Source organism: Lynx canadensis, chromosome B3 (assembly GCF_007474595.2).
Source record: "Lynx canadensis isolate LIC74 chromosome B3, mLynCan4.pri.v2, whole genome shotgun sequence".
Lineage (NCBI taxonomy): Eukaryota > Metazoa > Chordata > Mammalia > Carnivora > Felidae > Lynx > Lynx canadensis.
The window spans coordinates 133,024,894-133,041,240 of NC_044308.2; the positions used below are offsets into that span (position 1 = coordinate 133,024,894).

General features: G+C 46.8%; 2 protein-coding genes across 5 annotated transcripts in view; one reads left to right on the plus strand and one right to left on the minus strand.

The window, feature by feature from the left end:
- Positions 1 to 875: 875 nt before the first annotated feature.
- On the plus strand, positions 876 to 14,554 carry PSMC1 (proteasome 26S subunit, ATPase 1). The gene is made up of 11 exons (XM_030319776.1): positions 876 to 945; positions 4,822 to 4,875; positions 6,185 to 6,281; positions 7,755 to 7,879; positions 8,129 to 8,314; positions 8,468 to 8,596; positions 9,422 to 9,518; positions 11,708 to 11,897; positions 12,393 to 12,544; positions 13,093 to 13,247; positions 14,203 to 14,554. Exons 1-11 carry the CDS (start codon positions 943 to 945, stop codon positions 14,335 to 14,337), a joined length of 1,323 nt encoding a protein of 440 aa, XP_030175636.1. The 5' UTR covers positions 876 to 942; the 3' UTR covers positions 14,338 to 14,554.
- Positions 10,210 to 16,347, minus strand: part of NRDE2 (NRDE-2, necessary for RNA interference, domain containing) — a 57,285-nt gene continuing 51,147 nt past the window's right edge. For 2 of the 4 annotated variants that reach the window (XR_003969663.2, XR_003969661.2), the window contains 2 exons: positions 14,971 to 16,328; positions 10,210 to 13,935 (listed from right to left, as the gene is read on the minus strand). Coding sequence is in view for 1 of the 4 variants with exons in the window: in XM_030319773.2 (XP_030175633.1) it covers positions 16,203 to 16,328 (126 nt within the window). In the remaining 3 variants the exon portion in view is untranslated. Of the gene's footprint in view, positions 16,329 to 16,347 lie in introns of all 4 variants that reach the window. The other 2 variants (XR_003969662.2, XM_030319773.2) reach the window with 2 other exon arrangements.

Here is a 16,347-nt window from a genome sequence, read left to right on the forward strand (position 1 = left end):
CCATACAACTCTGGCGTTTCTCTCAGCATTCGTGAAAGGGGAGTTGTCTTGCCCCTCACCTATCATACTGTTTCACATATCATGTAGATGCCAGATTTGTTAGCGGAGATCAACAGTTGTCAAGACATAGTTTTTATAGATGATGATGAAAAGGAAAGAGTGATTTCCTATTTTTGTACCTGTTGGGTGTTAGTGAAATATTTTTAGCATTTCACAACTAAAATGCCTAAATTAATCAGGAGCAGAGAAAAAAAACAAAAAACAAGAATGAATTCCATCTCTCCAGTTCAGCAACAGGCAACATTTTGAGCACCAGTTGTGGAAGTTTCCAGAGGCCAAAGGGATGCTTGCTATCTTTCTAATGTCCTGGTAGGTGTAATAAATGATCAACGTTACCAACCAGGTGCAAGACTAGTTATTTTAAGACAACATGTGACATCATCACAAGCCACAAAGCATCAAAGGAAAAAAGAAAACGCATCCAGGTAACTCATTAGACAAGGAAATACTCTCGTCTATTCCAGAGCCCAAATAATAGCTTAAATGTTGATCCAAAAGTTTATGTCACCTTCGCCGTTATAATTCCATTCCAGTTCTTGGAGCAACACGTGAAATTCTTCTCAGTTAAGATTTTTGCAGATTTTAAATATTTTATATTTTCACAACTGTCTTACTTCTTGCAAAGTCTACGTCGTCGTCTTAAACTGTTGACAACAGCCTAACAACTTCGATTTAAAAATTTTTTTCAAGTAAAATATTTTACAAGATTCACGTTTTGCTTCTAAGATATTTCGTTGCCCCACCAAGCCCTTGGAGAGCGACTCCGTCAGGGAGGGATTTGGCTCCTCTCGGCTTCCGTAGCGTCACTAGGCAACTTCCGCTTCTGTCGGCCGCCTTGGCAGATGCATATCCGGTAGCGGTGGTTCAAGCGGCCGGAGCAAGATGGTGAGTGACTAAGGGTTTCGGCGGGTGGTGGCGGTGCGACGGGGTCGAAGCGCCCCGAGACGAGAGGGCGAGGCGGCTCCCCGAGGCACTCGACCCGCCCGCCTTCCTGCCCGCCGGCCCACTCTCCTCGGGGGTCGGGGGCTCCCGGAGACAGTGCTCAGGTCCGCCGGGGCCGACCAGCGGGCCCGGACCGGGGTTCCTGGGGCCCCTGGCGCGCAGGGTCCCCCGGGAGGGCTGCTAGTGGGGCGGCGGAGCGGGTCAGGGCGCCCGGCTTTGCTGCTCCGTCGCCCGGGGCCCCGCTGACCGGCGCGGGGAGTTCCGGCGGGAGCCTCCCTGAGCACCTGGGACCAGTGCTTTCTGAGCCGCTCAGGTGAAGGGCTGCGCGACCGCAGAAGAGGGAGGGATTCGTTCCGGCTGAGGAGGGGAGAGCGCGGCGGTGGACGACCGCGGGGAGTGGGGGCACTTGGGGAAGGCATTCAAGACTGACGTCTTTGTGACTGGTGCACCTCGGAGGGGAATCTCCCGCTAGCAGTTGTTCCTTAGTTCAGTAGGCAGGTGTTTATTGAGCACCTGCAACTTTTTTTTTTTTTTTTGGCCAAGTTCTGCTCTAAGCGGTGAGGGCGCAAGAGGTGAGCGTGATTGGCGAAGTCTCTGCCTTCATGGAGCTTACATTCTAGACAAGGCGAACACACACACACCGAAAAGCGTTCTAGACAAGGCGAACACACACACACACACACACACACCGAAAAGCAGACTTGCAATATGATAGACAAGGCGAACACACACACACCGAAAAGCGTTCTAGACAAGGCACACACACACACACACACACACACACACCCGAAAAGCAGACTTGCAATATGATGGCAGGGAACGGGAGAGAGATGGGTGGGTGGCCAGTGCTATATGGTTGTTTATAGAAAGGGATGGGATGGCTATTTTACATAGGGTGTTAGCAAAGGCCCCTCTGAGGAGGTGAGATTTGAGCAGGGGTCTAAACAAAATGAGAGTAGCCTATGCCGACATCTGAGGGGAAGGGGCTCCAGGCAGAAGGAATAGGTAAGTGCAAAGGGCCTGAGATGGCAGTGTGTTCAGCCTGTATCCTGAACATCAAGAACGCCGACCACATAGTCTTCTAGGTCTTGTAAGGACTTCGGGGGTAATGTTCTAAGCATGTGCTAGGTACTTTTCCAGCGTTATTCTCCTTGTCACTGTCATGGTTATTGAAGTAGAGCTGGCACAGTGTTAAATTAGTTTCAGGTGGACAACCCAGTGATTGGACGAGTCTGTTCTCTACTGTGCTCTCACTGTAGCTGCCATCTGTCCCTTTACAGTGCAGTGCTATCCCAGTGCCACTGTCTGTATATTTATGTGCTTTATGTGCCGTACCTTTTACCTTTTATCCCCGGGGTTTATACCTTTTATAACTGGAAGCCTGTGCCTTCCATTCCCCATCACCCACTGTCCCTTTCCTCTGGCAGCCACCAGTTCTCTGTGTTTATGGATCTGTTTCTGCTTTGTTTTTTGATGCCACATACAAGTGAAATCGTGTTGTATTTGTCTTTCTCTGTCTGACTTCATTTAACTTAATACCCTCTAGGTCCGTTAATGTCACAGATGGAAAGATCTTTTTTTTTTTTTTTAATGGCTGAGTAATGTCCATTGTGTTTGTGTGCATTTACACGCCTCACCATCTTTATTCATTCATTTATTGATGGACCCTTAGCTTGCTTCCATATCTTGGCTACTGTAAATAATGCTGCAATAGACATAGGGTTATATTCCAGCATTTTCTTCTTATCCTTACAGTAATTATTATTATCCTCACTTTACCAAGGAGGAAACAGAGACACATTAAGTGGCTGTGCTATTACACAAACCCTGCCAGTCTTTGCTAGAGGCCATGCAGGAAGATATTGGTGTCCAATAGACCTTCGTGATTCCTGGCTACATCTCTGACAAGCTTTGTGATAATAGGCAAGTCACTTAACATCTCTGGGCCTTGGTTTCCGTATCTGTAAACCAGGGGTTATGATTGTGCCAATTTCACAGGGTCTGTAAGAAGTAAACTAGATGATACCCTGAGAATGCACACTGTTTGGCATAGAGTAAGGGCTTGAAATGGGTTATTGTTATTGTTATTTGAGACTGAGAAACATCTTGTAAAATGCCCCAGAAATGAAGAGGTTTATGACCTGTACAGGAAGATGCCCTCCTGTGGGGCCAGACTTGCAGGATCACGAGTGGTAGATGAACCTGGGAAAGGTTAGCTGCAGCCAGTTTGGCAGGGGCCACGTCTGCCACTCTAGAGTTTGGACATTACACCATAAATGCTGGGGAGCAGCTGAAGATTTTTGAGGAAAATTAAAGGATCAGCTCCTTGTTTTACAAAGGAATAGCTGGATTGGTGAGGGGAGAAAATGCTGTGGGAATGTGAATGGGAGGTCAGAGTTCTGGATAAAAACAGAGATGGGTTAAATGAGAGTGAAGAACTGAACCAGATAGTTTTATTTCAGAGCCCAGATTTTGTAACCAGGCTGGTCATTAAAATCCTGACCCTAATGTTTCTTGTTCACTGGTGATATTGTATTGCTGAGGAGTTACTGTGAGTTATGCACATGCTGAGTGGTTTATGTGCCTTACCTCATCTTCAGTAAGGGGAGCTAGAATCATCCCCACTTTCTGGTTAAGAATGCTGAGGCTCAGGGAGGTGACCTGTGTGATGGAGTTTAAAGCTAGATGCATCTGATTCCATAGCCCATGTTCTTAGGCTCATCGCAGTTCCTCGTCTAAAAAGTGGGAATGATAAACCCTACCTTGAAGGGTGGTGTGGAATTAATGAAGTAGTAAAGGAAAATGTCTGGTACAGACTTGGGCACATAGTAAGCACCCCACAAACATTAGCTGCCCCAGCCAACAGCACATTTCTTTAGGAGGTGTAAGTAAGTATTAAAGGCCTGTACTTTGGACAGCCTACTGCGGTATAACTAACTCTGTGAACCACAGTTTTTCAGAGCCTGCAATTACGTCCTTCAGAATAAAGCACAGAATTTTAAGAATCCTGCAGGTGGGGAACTATATTTGACCCTAACTCTTCTAGGTAACAATGATACATTGTTCTGTCTTGATAATTAAACTGGTGGTGTATTAATTTAGAGGTGCTTACGTGGAAGTGATTTGAGGGGACTGAGGGCTCCTCTATTCAAGTAAGCTCACTATTGTTTAAAATGCCACCAGCTTTGAGATACTTTTCTTTATTAAGCCATCCCTCGTAGCCGAGGGGTCTGTTTTAAAATCCCCAAATCCCACGAGTGTATTAATACACTTGAGTTCTTGATACCTTAAGGTGATTTAGTTTTTCAGGTTGGGAAGAAAGACCTGCCTGAGAGCCCCAGGCTTTAGAGATGGGAGGTATGTAAGTTGCTTTTGAAAGAAAGGTCTCCTGGGTCTTGGTGTGATCGTAGTAAGGAGTAAACGATTGATAAATGATTGTTAAATAGGTAAAATGACTTAGCTTTGATGGCCTAATTTCATGAAATATACTCACTCAAGTAGTTTTATATTAAAGAATGTCAAGCTCTACTTTCCCCTCAAAAAAGGGGTGGTCTTAGAATCCCAGCCTCATTATGATACATCAGTTTCTTAGTAGACTTGTTCTTGATTTAAGATGCAAACAGTTGCAGGGCACACCATTGATCCACTAACAGCTTTTCAGGAAGAAAAGAAATTTCTACGATGCTAAATGTACATGTTGACTGCAAGGTACATCTTAAGTCCAGAAATGTTAAATGGTGTCATGGAATCCTGGGAATATAAGGATGTTCTTTTGAAATGATCGCATTCTGAATTTATACCTCTGATTTCTTTTTTCAGGGTCAAAGTCAGAGTGGTGGTCATGGCCCTGGAGGTGGCAAGAAGGATGACAAGGTAAATAAGCCAGATGTGTCTGTGATATGAGTAAACATATCTTGTGCAACATATCTTGGCTCTCAGCTGAGAAGTCCTTTGGGGACTCGTGAGTGTCAAAATGCAAAATAAGTAATCCTGTAGTTTTTTAACCAGCCTGGCCTCACATATAGTATCCGTTTCATGTTGTAGAAGATTATTGACCTGTCAAGTAAGTAATTATGAATTAATGATTTTTATTTTTAGTTTCATTTTAGAGAGAGAAAGGGGGTGAGTGGGAGGAGAGGGGAGGTGAGGGGAGAGAGAGAGAGAGAGAGAATGAGAATGAGAATCTTAAGCAGGCTCCACACTCAGTACAGAGCCTGACACAGGACTTAATCCCACGACACAGGGATCATGGTCTGAGCCGAAATCAAGAGTCAGATGCTCAAATGACTGAGCCACCCAGATGCCCTGAACTAATGATTTTTTTTTAAATTTATTTTGAGAGGGAGTGTGGTTGTAGGACAGGCAGAGAGAAAGGGAGATAGAATCCCAGGCAGGCTTCATACCAGCAGCATAGAGCGTGACACAGGCCTCAAACCCGCAAACCGTGAGATCGTGACCTGAGCCAAAACCAAGAGTCGAATGCTTGTTTAACCAACTGAGGCCTCAGGCCCCCCACCCTGAATTAATGATTTTTAAATGTGTAAAATAACACTACAGAGTGTTAAAATAAATTGCCAGTAAATTAGTGTTTAATATCCTCAGATGTGAAGAAGAATTGTCTCATTATTTCAGCTCAAACTTTTGGTATATAATTCTGAATTCTGACGTCTAGTCCTTATTGAATAGTCTATCATTGTGTATTGTAAAAAGAAAGATCAAGAGGTGTCAGTTAAGCGTCTGACTCTTGATTTCACTTGGTGATTACATTCACCAGTTGCAGAAGTGTAAAACCTAGCTTTATTTGTAAAAGGAGTTTTTTTTTTTTTTTTTAATTTTTTTTTTTCAACGTTTATTTATTTTTGGGACAGAGAGAGACAGAGCATGAACGGGGGAGGGGCAGAGAGAGAGGGAGACACAGAATCGGAAACAGGCTCCAGGCTCCGAGCCATCAGCCCAGAGCCTGACGCGGGGCTCGAACTCACGGACCGCGAGATCGTGACCTGGCTGAAGTCAGATGCTTAACCGACTGCGCCACCCAGGCGCCCCGTAAAAGGAGTTTTTAATAGCATTCTGAAAGATAAGGAAAATTACAGCCCCGAGAAAGATGATGGCCCTACAGAAGTTTGTGTTTTGCTATGATTGGTGTGGTTTTTGTTTTTTCCCGCTGTTCTAAAAATTCAAGGACAAGAAAAAGAAGTACGAACCTCCTGTACCAACCAGAGTGGGGAAAAAGAAGAAGAAAACAAAGGGACCAGATGCTGCCAGCAAGCTGCCACTGGGTAATGGTTCCTCCCTGCTGTCTCGGTTCCACGAGAGCCGTCTGTGTGTGTAGCGTAGAGGTCGGAATGTGGAGTCAGGAAACGGGGTAGCTGCAGCTCTGCTCGCGGGTGTGGCCCTCCTCTGGGCTGCGGTAAAAGCTGTGCTTTGGTGTTAGCAGTGTGCAGACGGTATACAACCATGTCTCGCTTAAACAGCCAGCTCCTCTGAGGTATGAAGAGTGTAGTTTGAGATTAGAAAAGTCAGATTGAGCTTCAATAACTTAGAAAACACGCTTATTCCCCGAAGAAATGGAACGCCACTGTGTTGGAACGTCCGTCTTGGGATTCCTGAACACCAGCTGTTTCAGTGGCTTCATACTGAACATAGACTGAGATTCAGAGCAGGTGACCTGACCCAGCCCACCTCTCTGTCCTCAGCCCGTCACTCCCCTTGCTGTCGTTCACATGGCCCTGCCTTGTGTTCTTTGACTCTTATCCACATTAGGGCTTTTGTCCTTTGCCTAAAAACGTTCTTCCCCCCTCTCCTTCCCATGGCTGCCTTTTTCTCATCACTTCGGCTTACATAACCCTCCCATCCCCATCTAAACAAGTCTCTTCCTGCTTAGATGAAGTAATTTCAATAAATGTTGGTTGGTTAAGAATGAAAGGAATCCGACAATTTGAAAAAATGAATAATGAGTCAATATGGTATCGGTAAAGACTAGGTCCTCAGATTGCCAGAAGAGCATAGGAAGTCAGGTTACATGGGTCGTTACTTTATGGTAAGGTGATGTCTGAGTTCTGTGGGAAGAGGATGAAGTATTTAACACAAATGGCTGGCATATTTTATTTGCTGTTGAGGGAAAATGAAATTAGATCCCTTTTTGCCAGATGTAGTACAGACGTGAAAATAAGTAAATGAATGAAAATTCAGGAGTATATTTAACCTCAGGGAAGGAGAGACATTTTGAGGAAACCTAGGAACCACAAAAGAAAAGATTGGCATTTTTGTCTATATATGCTAAAATTCCTGTGCAGCAGGGGACTTCAAGCCAAAAGAACGCAGAAGAGTGTGGAAAAAATGTTTGCCGCCTATGTTAATACCACTGATATCTCACGGTCCTCCTACAAGTGGATGCTTTTGTTCTAGCTAGCATGCAGCATGTATTCTGACTGAACAGCACTTGTAGCTATTCTTATTAGCACCTATGGGGAATAAAACACCGAAGCAAACTGTCTTTTGGGTCCTTGAGTTCTTTTTTTCTTATATATAAAGACAGTTCACTTAGTGTATGTCATTTTGTATTAGCTGTCTGGTCATAGAACTCGTCCCGTTTTTACCTGCTTACTTATAACTGCCAAAGTCTCTCTTCCCTTTGCATTTAGGCACCTGCTTATTAGCTTATTTTAAGTCTTAACCTTTTTTTCTTATGGATGGACTTAATTCATTGCGAACGTCAAGCTCCACATACAATAAAACTTTTTTAATTACAGTGACACCTCACACTCAGTGCCGCTTAAAATTACTGAAGTTAGAGAGAATTAAAGACTATCTTCTCATGGAGGAAGAATTCATTAGAAATCAGGAACAAATGAAGCCTTTAGAAGAAAAGCAAGAGGTAAACTGAGAAATTACTGTAACTTTGATTTTACAAATTGACGGTTTTAGTTATTAGATAGAATTCAGTGAATAAGTGAAATTCAAGCAGTTGACCTGTGCAGGCTCTTATGAATCATAAATTAGCTGCCTTTTAAACGCACCACCTGCTTTGTAAACGTAGTAAAATCTAGTAACTCTAGTAAAACTGTCAGCATTGTCTACTTTTTAGGTCTAACCCGCTTTTCCTTCGTGGCATACTCTTACATAGGAGGAGAGATCAAAGGTGGATGATCTGAGGGGGACCCCGATGTCGGTAGGAACGTTGGAAGAGATCATTGATGACAATCACGCCATCGTGTCCACGTCTGTGGGCTCAGAACACTACGTCAGCATTCTCTCCTTTGTAGACAAGGACCTGCTGGAGCCAGGCTGTTCGGTCCTGCTCAACCACAAGGCAAGTTGCCGGTCTCGAAGCCCCTAATTAGGGATGGTTTCTCCTTCCTCTCGGATCCGCCCGTTCGTGCCGTTCTGGTGATTGGCATTGTACTGTTGTAAATGGATTGTGTAAACCTCACGTCCCTGCAGTAAAACTTAACGTTCTCTGTAGGTACATGCCGTCATAGGGGTGCTCATGGATGACACGGATCCCTTGGTCACGGTGATGAAAGTAGAAAAGGCCCCCCAGGAAACCTATGCTGATATTGGGGGGTTGGACAACCAAATCCAGGAAATTAAGGTAGGTCTAGGCACTGGCTCTGGGTTTTTAAGATTTTAGATTTCTTACTGCTGCCTCATTTAGGGTGCTTAGAGTTATTTTGCATATTTTGTTTTTTCTGTACTGATCAAACAGTAACAGAGCTTGCCAGTGTGCTCTTTTGTAGTTGTTAATACCGAGTTAGGTAATGGAAATAAATTGGGTGATTGTTGCTTCAGCAGCTGCAGCTTAATCCTTTTTATATGCAGTGTTTATTGTGTGTGTGAATATATAATGTTTCCATCTGTGTTAACTTCAGCTGTGGCCATCTGGAAACCTCCAGTGATGTGGGGACAGTGTGAGTCGGGGCAAGTGCAGTGGTCATTCAGGTTGGCTGTGGGCCAGCCACCTGCATGGCGTCTCGTCTGTAGGGAGGTCATGCACAGCTGTCCCTGGTCTCCACCTGGCACCGCTCAGACAGCTCAATCTCTAGCCAGCGTGTCCATCGGTGTAACAGCAATCAGAAAATCATCCCAGCTCCTGTCTGTAGTTTAAATGGAAAGGGTGTATTTTCACTTGAAGTTCTTTTGCTCGTGAAGAGCTTATTAAATGTTGCTCAAGGCTGGCTTCTGGAAAGTTAGAGGGAAATTGGGAGCAATAGGCAGGGGGCGGCAGCTCGGGCGGGACAGATGTCCTCTTCAGTGTGTCCTTGCTGCTAGATGAAGTCACCCACAGTGTCTCTAACAGTAGTAAGTGAGGTTTTAGCTTATTTTTGTTGAAAGTGAGCTATATTCTTGACGCCGGTTAATGGATCTGATAATTTTAGTAGGAAAGTGTTTTATTTTTACCAGTGTTTGTTTTCTGTAGGAATCCGTGGAGCTTCCTCTCACTCATCCTGAATATTATGAAGAGATGGGTATAAAGCCCCCAAAAGGGGTCATTCTCTATGGACCACCTGGCACAGGTACGTATGCTCCGTGTTTGACACTCTCTGGGCACTCAGCTGATCTCCTGAGCTGCAGCATTAGCTTGTTATAATTAATTCTTGTGTAAGGATGCCACAGTTCCTTAGTTTAAAACAAAGTTCTCTAAGCGGCATTTTGGACGTTTTTGGAATAAATGGGGAAACATACCTATTACACAAAAGTATATTTATCCGTATAGTAGATGCTTAGAAACTGAATTATCTTAGACTTGAAATTGTAGACTTAACAGACTTAATGTGTTAAAAACAGTAGTAGGAATTGCAACAAAAAACGAACACCAGTAGGCAGCCCCCACCCCAAATGCCTGCTCAGTGTGAATGCATTTAGTTTCTTAGAACTCCTCTTGTATATCTCATTTATATGCTGTAAAACATAAGGCTTTCAAGTATTCATAATTCAAGATTAGTGTGAGTCTATTAAATATACTTTAGAAGACAGGAAATAAACCAGGATGCTCAACCTTGGCTGTACACTAAGATCACCCTGGAGCTTTAAAAAATACCAGTATTTGGTCCCATCCCTGAAAATCCCGATCTGCCTCTGGAGTGTGTGGCCAGACATCAGAACCATGGTGGAGAACCGCTGATTTAAAACCTATTCTGTGCTGTTCAGATTAGGTTCATTCTCTGGTCCATTGGTACTGAATGAATATAATACTGTATACATAGATGAAGATAAAAACACATATATTTGGTTCACCGTGTGACTAGTTGACCTGAGTAAGTTGTACAGTCCAGGACTTAGCAGTACATCGCTGTGTAAATTCCAGAGGAAGCACAGTTATTTGAATGAATTGAAACCACGTTCCCAGGAGGATCCTGAGAGGACTGGGGACTGCCCACAGTGGAGGGTCTGGGAGACAAGTGGAGACGAGCTCCGGAGGCATGGAGCTTCTGCAGCCTGTCCTCTTACAGCCCAGGAAATCAAGTGTCAGAGAGGCCAGTGACCACTAGCCCAAGGCCGCGGTCGCTCTGGGAGTGAGCTGGCAACAGGGCTGAGGCTGGAAGAGAGGCCTCCTTTGGTGCATGTGCACTGCTGGGGACTGATCTGAGGAGCTGGGGTGAAGCACAGGGTGGTGGGCCTGACAGGAGGAGGAAGAAGCCGGTTCGGTGAGCCCTCTGGCTACTGCAGTGCCACAGCAGCTGGCCTTGGCCGCTTCTGGACTGAAAGATGCCACCCACTTAGAAAGGTCCTTTTTGTCTTCTGTTCACCAGCCCTAGTCGGTTCTCTCGGGGAGTCTCCGCACTTTAAGCCTTCACACCCAGCCCTCTGTCTGTCTCACCACAAGGATGTCGTGGCCACATGTTGTAGTAAAGCTTAGCGCCTCGTCCTTCTTCCCATTTGAACTAAGTCTTCCGTGTTACTCCCCGGCAGCCTCCTCCCCTTCCCCCGCGGGCCTAAGGTTGGTCCTTTACCAGCCCTGCTCTAACTGCCACCGTGTCCTGATGCTCCTGCTTGGCCCTGTGCCCCTGTCCTCACTCACCATCAAAGGGGCCAAGGTCTTCCAGCCCTAAAGTTCACAAAATGGCTGCCAGATCTCTTGTTTTTGACCTGAAATAGAAATCTCAAGGAACGGGGCAGGACTGGAAATGTTTGAGATCTTCCCTGAGATTGGAGAGAGGAAGTTCCTCACAAGGACACAACAGAGACTGAGAAAAGTCTGAAGAGCTATCATTTGTGGGTTTCACTGGGAGCTGGCCCCGTCGCAGCTGAGCCTCGGGGAAGCCCAGCCAGCACAGCCACGACGCCTCGGGTGGCCCCGGGGGCTGCAGGCCTAGTGCTAAAGAGTGTTTCCTTAGGTCAGACCTAGGGTTCTCAGGCTGTTTTTCCATCACTGATTGTTTCACAGAGTTTGGATCCCAAACCCTGGTGGCATGCGTCGGGTTAATAATATTCTATGCAAGTTTGAATAACCCAGTAAAGTGTATTTTCTGACACTATGATGATGACTTTAGGAAGATGGTTAAAAATAATCAGAACATTCTGAATTTCCTCTTATCTGCCTTGGAGAACGTAATGTCAAGACACTGGAATGGTGGCATGCCTTTTCATCGGAGGGATCTGCCCGTTTTTTATGCCCGTTTTAGGTGGTAGTGACAGGGTTTTCGAGTTAAGACAGCACTTGAGGGTTTTTTCACTTTGTCTTTCTTTTTCTAACCTAAAATAGGTAAAACCTTATTAGCCAAAGCAGTAGCAAACCAAACCTCAGCCACTTTCCTAAGAGTGGTTGGCTCTGAACTTATTCAGAAGTACCTAGGTGATGGGCCCAAACTCGTTCGGGAGTTATTTCGAGTTGCAGAAGAACACGCGCCATCCATCGTGTTTATTGATGAAATTGATGCCATTGGAACAAAAAGGTACATTTTTCTCTGTGTGTCCTTTATAGGTAAAGACCTCGTAGCTCTTGTCTGAGAATGATCACGGAGCACTGCCTGTGTGGCTTGCACATGGGTTTGCCTTGGCTCCTTCTGTACGTGGCTGTGGATGCTTTAGGCTCTGCTCCTGGGTGCCAGGTGACAACCACCCGGGAGTCGTGACCATCTGGAGATTAGTGTGCAGCCATGCCTTGAGTTTCTACTCTGAGCCAGGCATCATCTGCACTCTGGGGACACAGCCATTGTCACAAGGCTTTCCAGGAGCTCATGGTTGGGTCGGGGGCTCAGATACCAAACGTGCAATCTGAATTAATGATGCCATCTCAGGCACGAAAACATCTACAGTTTAAGTAAGATTATGTGGTGGCTGGGAGGCTGTGCTGATTTTGTTGCCAGAATTGAGGGCATCAGAGGTGTTTTTATAATTCCCCTTCAGCAGATCAGTTCGGTTTTCATCCCTTCTCTTCTTTTTCAAAGATACGATTCAAATTCCGGTGGTGAAAGAGAAATCCAGCGAACAATGTTGGAACTGTTGAACCAGTTGGATGGATTTGATTCAAGGGGTGACGTGAAAGTTATCATGGCCACAAACCGAATAGAAACTTTGGATCCAGCACTTATCAGACCAGGTCAGATTTGCGTTTGTCCCATCATGGAGAATGAGTGTGTTTATACGTGTTCGTGTTTAAGTGCACTTTCAGGGGATTTAAAAATGATACACATCAAGGCAAATACATTATTGAAGTGTAGAATAACTTCCCAAAAGCTGCGTTCCACTGAGGTAATGGCTAAGAGCATGATGTAGTAGGCGTAGCGTGGCCCTTTTCATCGCAGTCTTAAGTTGTGACCGTTTCTCTTTCCCGTAATGAATAGTCTTTTTTCTGAAGAAATAGCTCCTATGGTAGCTCCAGTTAATTTCGCATTCGGGTAGCACCAAAAGCAGCAGTAGCTAGTTTGTGTGTTTCTGAAGGTACCAGAGGAGAGAGGATTTCTTTTAAACGGGATGAATTCAAACGTGGATATTTACAAAGAGTAGTGTTCACTTTTCAAGATTTGGACCCTTCCCACAAGGGAAGTTTCCCTCTGAAACTGCAGGTGTGAGGAGACAGGCTTCCCGAGCCACAGCGGAGCCTGGGGGAGCCACAGGGGTGTGACTGGAAACCTTTTATACCCGCAGGCCGCATTGACAGGAAAATTGAGTTCCCCCTGCCCGATGAAAAGACCAAGAGGCGCATCTTTCAGATCCACACAAGCAGGATGACGCTGGCCGATGATGTGACCTTGGACGACTTGATCATGGCTAAAGATGACCTCTCTGGGGCCGACATCAAGGTGAGAACCTGGGCTGGACTGTACCTCTTGGTTGTGTGTGCGCGTGAGGACGTTTCTTCCCTGATGACCAGAATTAGGGCGAGGCTCGGCAGCACTGAGTGTGGGGCCAGCCTGCTTTGTATGTGAGGACCTGGGTTTCAGGTAGGGGTAAGTGCCATGGTCAGGTAGGGACGGCGTGTGTGGGGCCTTTTCACGCCGGTGCCTGCACTGAACTGCGTATCGTTGGCATCTGTAGAACTAGGTTAGTGTCTTTGTCGGTAACTTCAATTTAAAGAGAGTTTTTAAATTTTGCACCAACTTTGTATTTTGGGAAATTTGAAGTCTTCAGAAAAGTTGCAACAATAGTAAATGCCCACATACCCATCACCTCAGTTCACCAAGTGTTACCGTTTTACCTCTTTGCTTTATCATTCTGTTCACTTTCTTTTTTGCTGAACCATTTGAAATATCCTGAGGGTCACAACCAGATAGAAACTTAGTGCTGAGATTGTGGTTTTATCACATCATGTTGTGTGGGTTGTTTTACTTTTGGCAAGTGTTGCGAGACAATAAATGCAGTAAATGGGGAGATTTCCATTTAGCCAGAACGCAAGCTCTCTCCTCAGTGTAGGTAGGTGAACTGGACGTGTGTTCTGTTGCCGCGAAGTTTCCAGGTGTAACGGCATCTGTGGCCCGGGAACGTGGCTCCCTGTAACGACAGTGGGGCGTTGGTAGAGCTTCCCTCCCAAGCCACTCCGCCGGGTAGACCCCGAGCCAGTCCTCCTCCTCAAAGCCACCTCAGATCCCCTGAGAAAATCATTAGAAGGCTTCAGACATTCACAAGATCTCATCTTTTCCCAAATGGTTGAGGCAGTTTTAGTGTGGGCGTCTTACACCTTATTTCAAAGTAGCTCTCGGAATCATTAGAACACAAAGTGTTTCATTTTCTGAACATACTGTTTGTTCTTTCTCACAGGCGATCTGTACAGAAGCTGGTCTGATGGCCTTGAGAGAACGCAGAATGAAAGTAACAAATGAAGACTTCAAAAAATCGAAAGAAAACGTTCTTTATAAAAAACAAGAAGGCACCCCTGAAGGGCTCTACTTGTAGTGACCACATCTGCCTTCAAGGAAACGGTCGGGGTGTCCCGACTCCTCCAAGGGATGAGGCTGGGAAGCCGCCCAGAGGAACCCACGTTCCCGTTGGTCTTTCTTAGCAAAACCTCCCGTGTCCCTTTTTGAGCGCGGTGTGTAGGGTGCCCGCCAGGCTGCCTTCATGTGTTGGCCACATGCAGTGCTCTCCCCCCAATAAAGTGAGCGCCTCCTCAGTTTGTCCCGTTTCTGGAGCCTCCACGCCAGCCGCTCAGCAGCCGGTCCAGCATTAGGTGGACCAAGGCGTTAGAGAGGCTTCTGGGCGACGGCCAGGAGTGTAAACCCGAACACCTCCTGCCCTGCTCTCCTCCCCAGAGCCGGCAGCAGGGCTGGACAACAGCAGCCGCAAAGCCAGCGGTGTCTGCTGTTTAAGCAACAGAGGCCGACTGTGTGGTTCTGGCTTCAGAAGGAAACTCCGCTTTCCCTTCTGGAAGGTCTGTGGAGCATGAGGGTTCTAGCATCCTTGGGGCAGGAAGGTATTGGCGTTGCTAAGCAAGGTTCCCAACAGGAATCTGCCCTGCCTGCTCGTTCTTAGGTTCAGAAACCTCACCCCCCTCAAGGGTTCTCAAAACCTGTTAGAGCTCCCCCTTACCTTTCTTCATCCATTTCCGGCACTTCTCCCCTCTCTTGAACAGTTCAGTCTTGAAGCCGCGAAGGAAGCGGGGCAGATCGAGGCAAGCGTCCACTTGGCTGGCCAGCCACCTTCCTCGGGTGCCCTGACCCACCGCCCTTCTCCCCCACCAGTGTCCGCTGGTTTCTAGGCAAGATTCTCTTCCACGACACGGGCTTCTCTGGATGAGATGCCAAAGAAATACAACTTCAGCCCTTCTAGAGATCAGGATAGAGGCAGCAGCTGTCCGCGTTTCTCTTAGAGCAGGACCTCAGGGAAGATAGAGCAATTTCCTCCCAGTTCAGTGTCCTGAATAATGACTGCAAGGCGTGTCCTTTTCGGAAGAAAGTGGTCTGAATGTGGATATTTACGTTTCGTTCCATTCATACCCTCAGAAATCAAAACAAGAATGTGGCCTGGCAGGTCTGGGTCTGGGCCTCTGTGTCACAGCCCCCAGGCAGGGGTGGGTTTGGTGGGAAGGCGCTGGCTCCACTCTGCACTTCTCAGATGGCCGCCTGCACACTCCCCTGCCGCAGGGGTCCTTTGGGCAGTGCCCCCCACACTTGGTGCACCTGAGTCCCCAGGGGGTCCTGTTCAAGTGCAGGCCCTGACTCAGAAGGGCTGAGGTGGGCCCAGAGGCTGCATCTCTAACAAGCCCCCAGGTGATGCTCCTGGTCCACAGAAGGGAGGTGGCATCAAGAGCCTAGCAAATAATGAGAAACTTTTAAAATGGGAGCGAGGCCAGAACACCAAGTTTTAAACGGCTCTTAAGGGCAAAAGCTGCTCTCCTCACCAGCTGCGGGGAGAGGTCCGAGTGCTCAGAAACCAGACCTTTCCTACCACGACGGCAGGACCACCAAGGGTGCCAGTGGGGAACGTTCACGGCCAGGCAGAGGAGTGGAACAGACCTCCCGCACACCAGCCACGACGGGTTTAGTTTTCACTTGGCAGGATTATTCCCTACGTACACACATTCACATATACAATATGTAAACAATGGTTTTGTGTCCTTCACACATCCAAACAATGTGCAAGAGGTAAAAGACTGATAACCCAGACCCAAATTACTAAGAATTAAGAAACTTGAAAAGTGGAGGTCTCGTGACACATGCTCACACACACGCATCCCCGTCCTGCGCATCCCGGCTCCGGTGGGGGGGGTCGGGGGCGGGGCAGGCGAGAGGCCCGGAAGGCAGGGCCCGTTCCCTCCTGGTCTAGTCCTCCAGCAGAAGCGCCAGCTCCTCGACGGGCAGGCGCACCCGGAGCTCCTTCTCCGTCATCAGGTCCAGGACCTCTTGCATCTCTTCGGGGAAGTGCTCCACGGCGTCCAGGTACAGCACCTAGGGCCAGGGGTCCAGC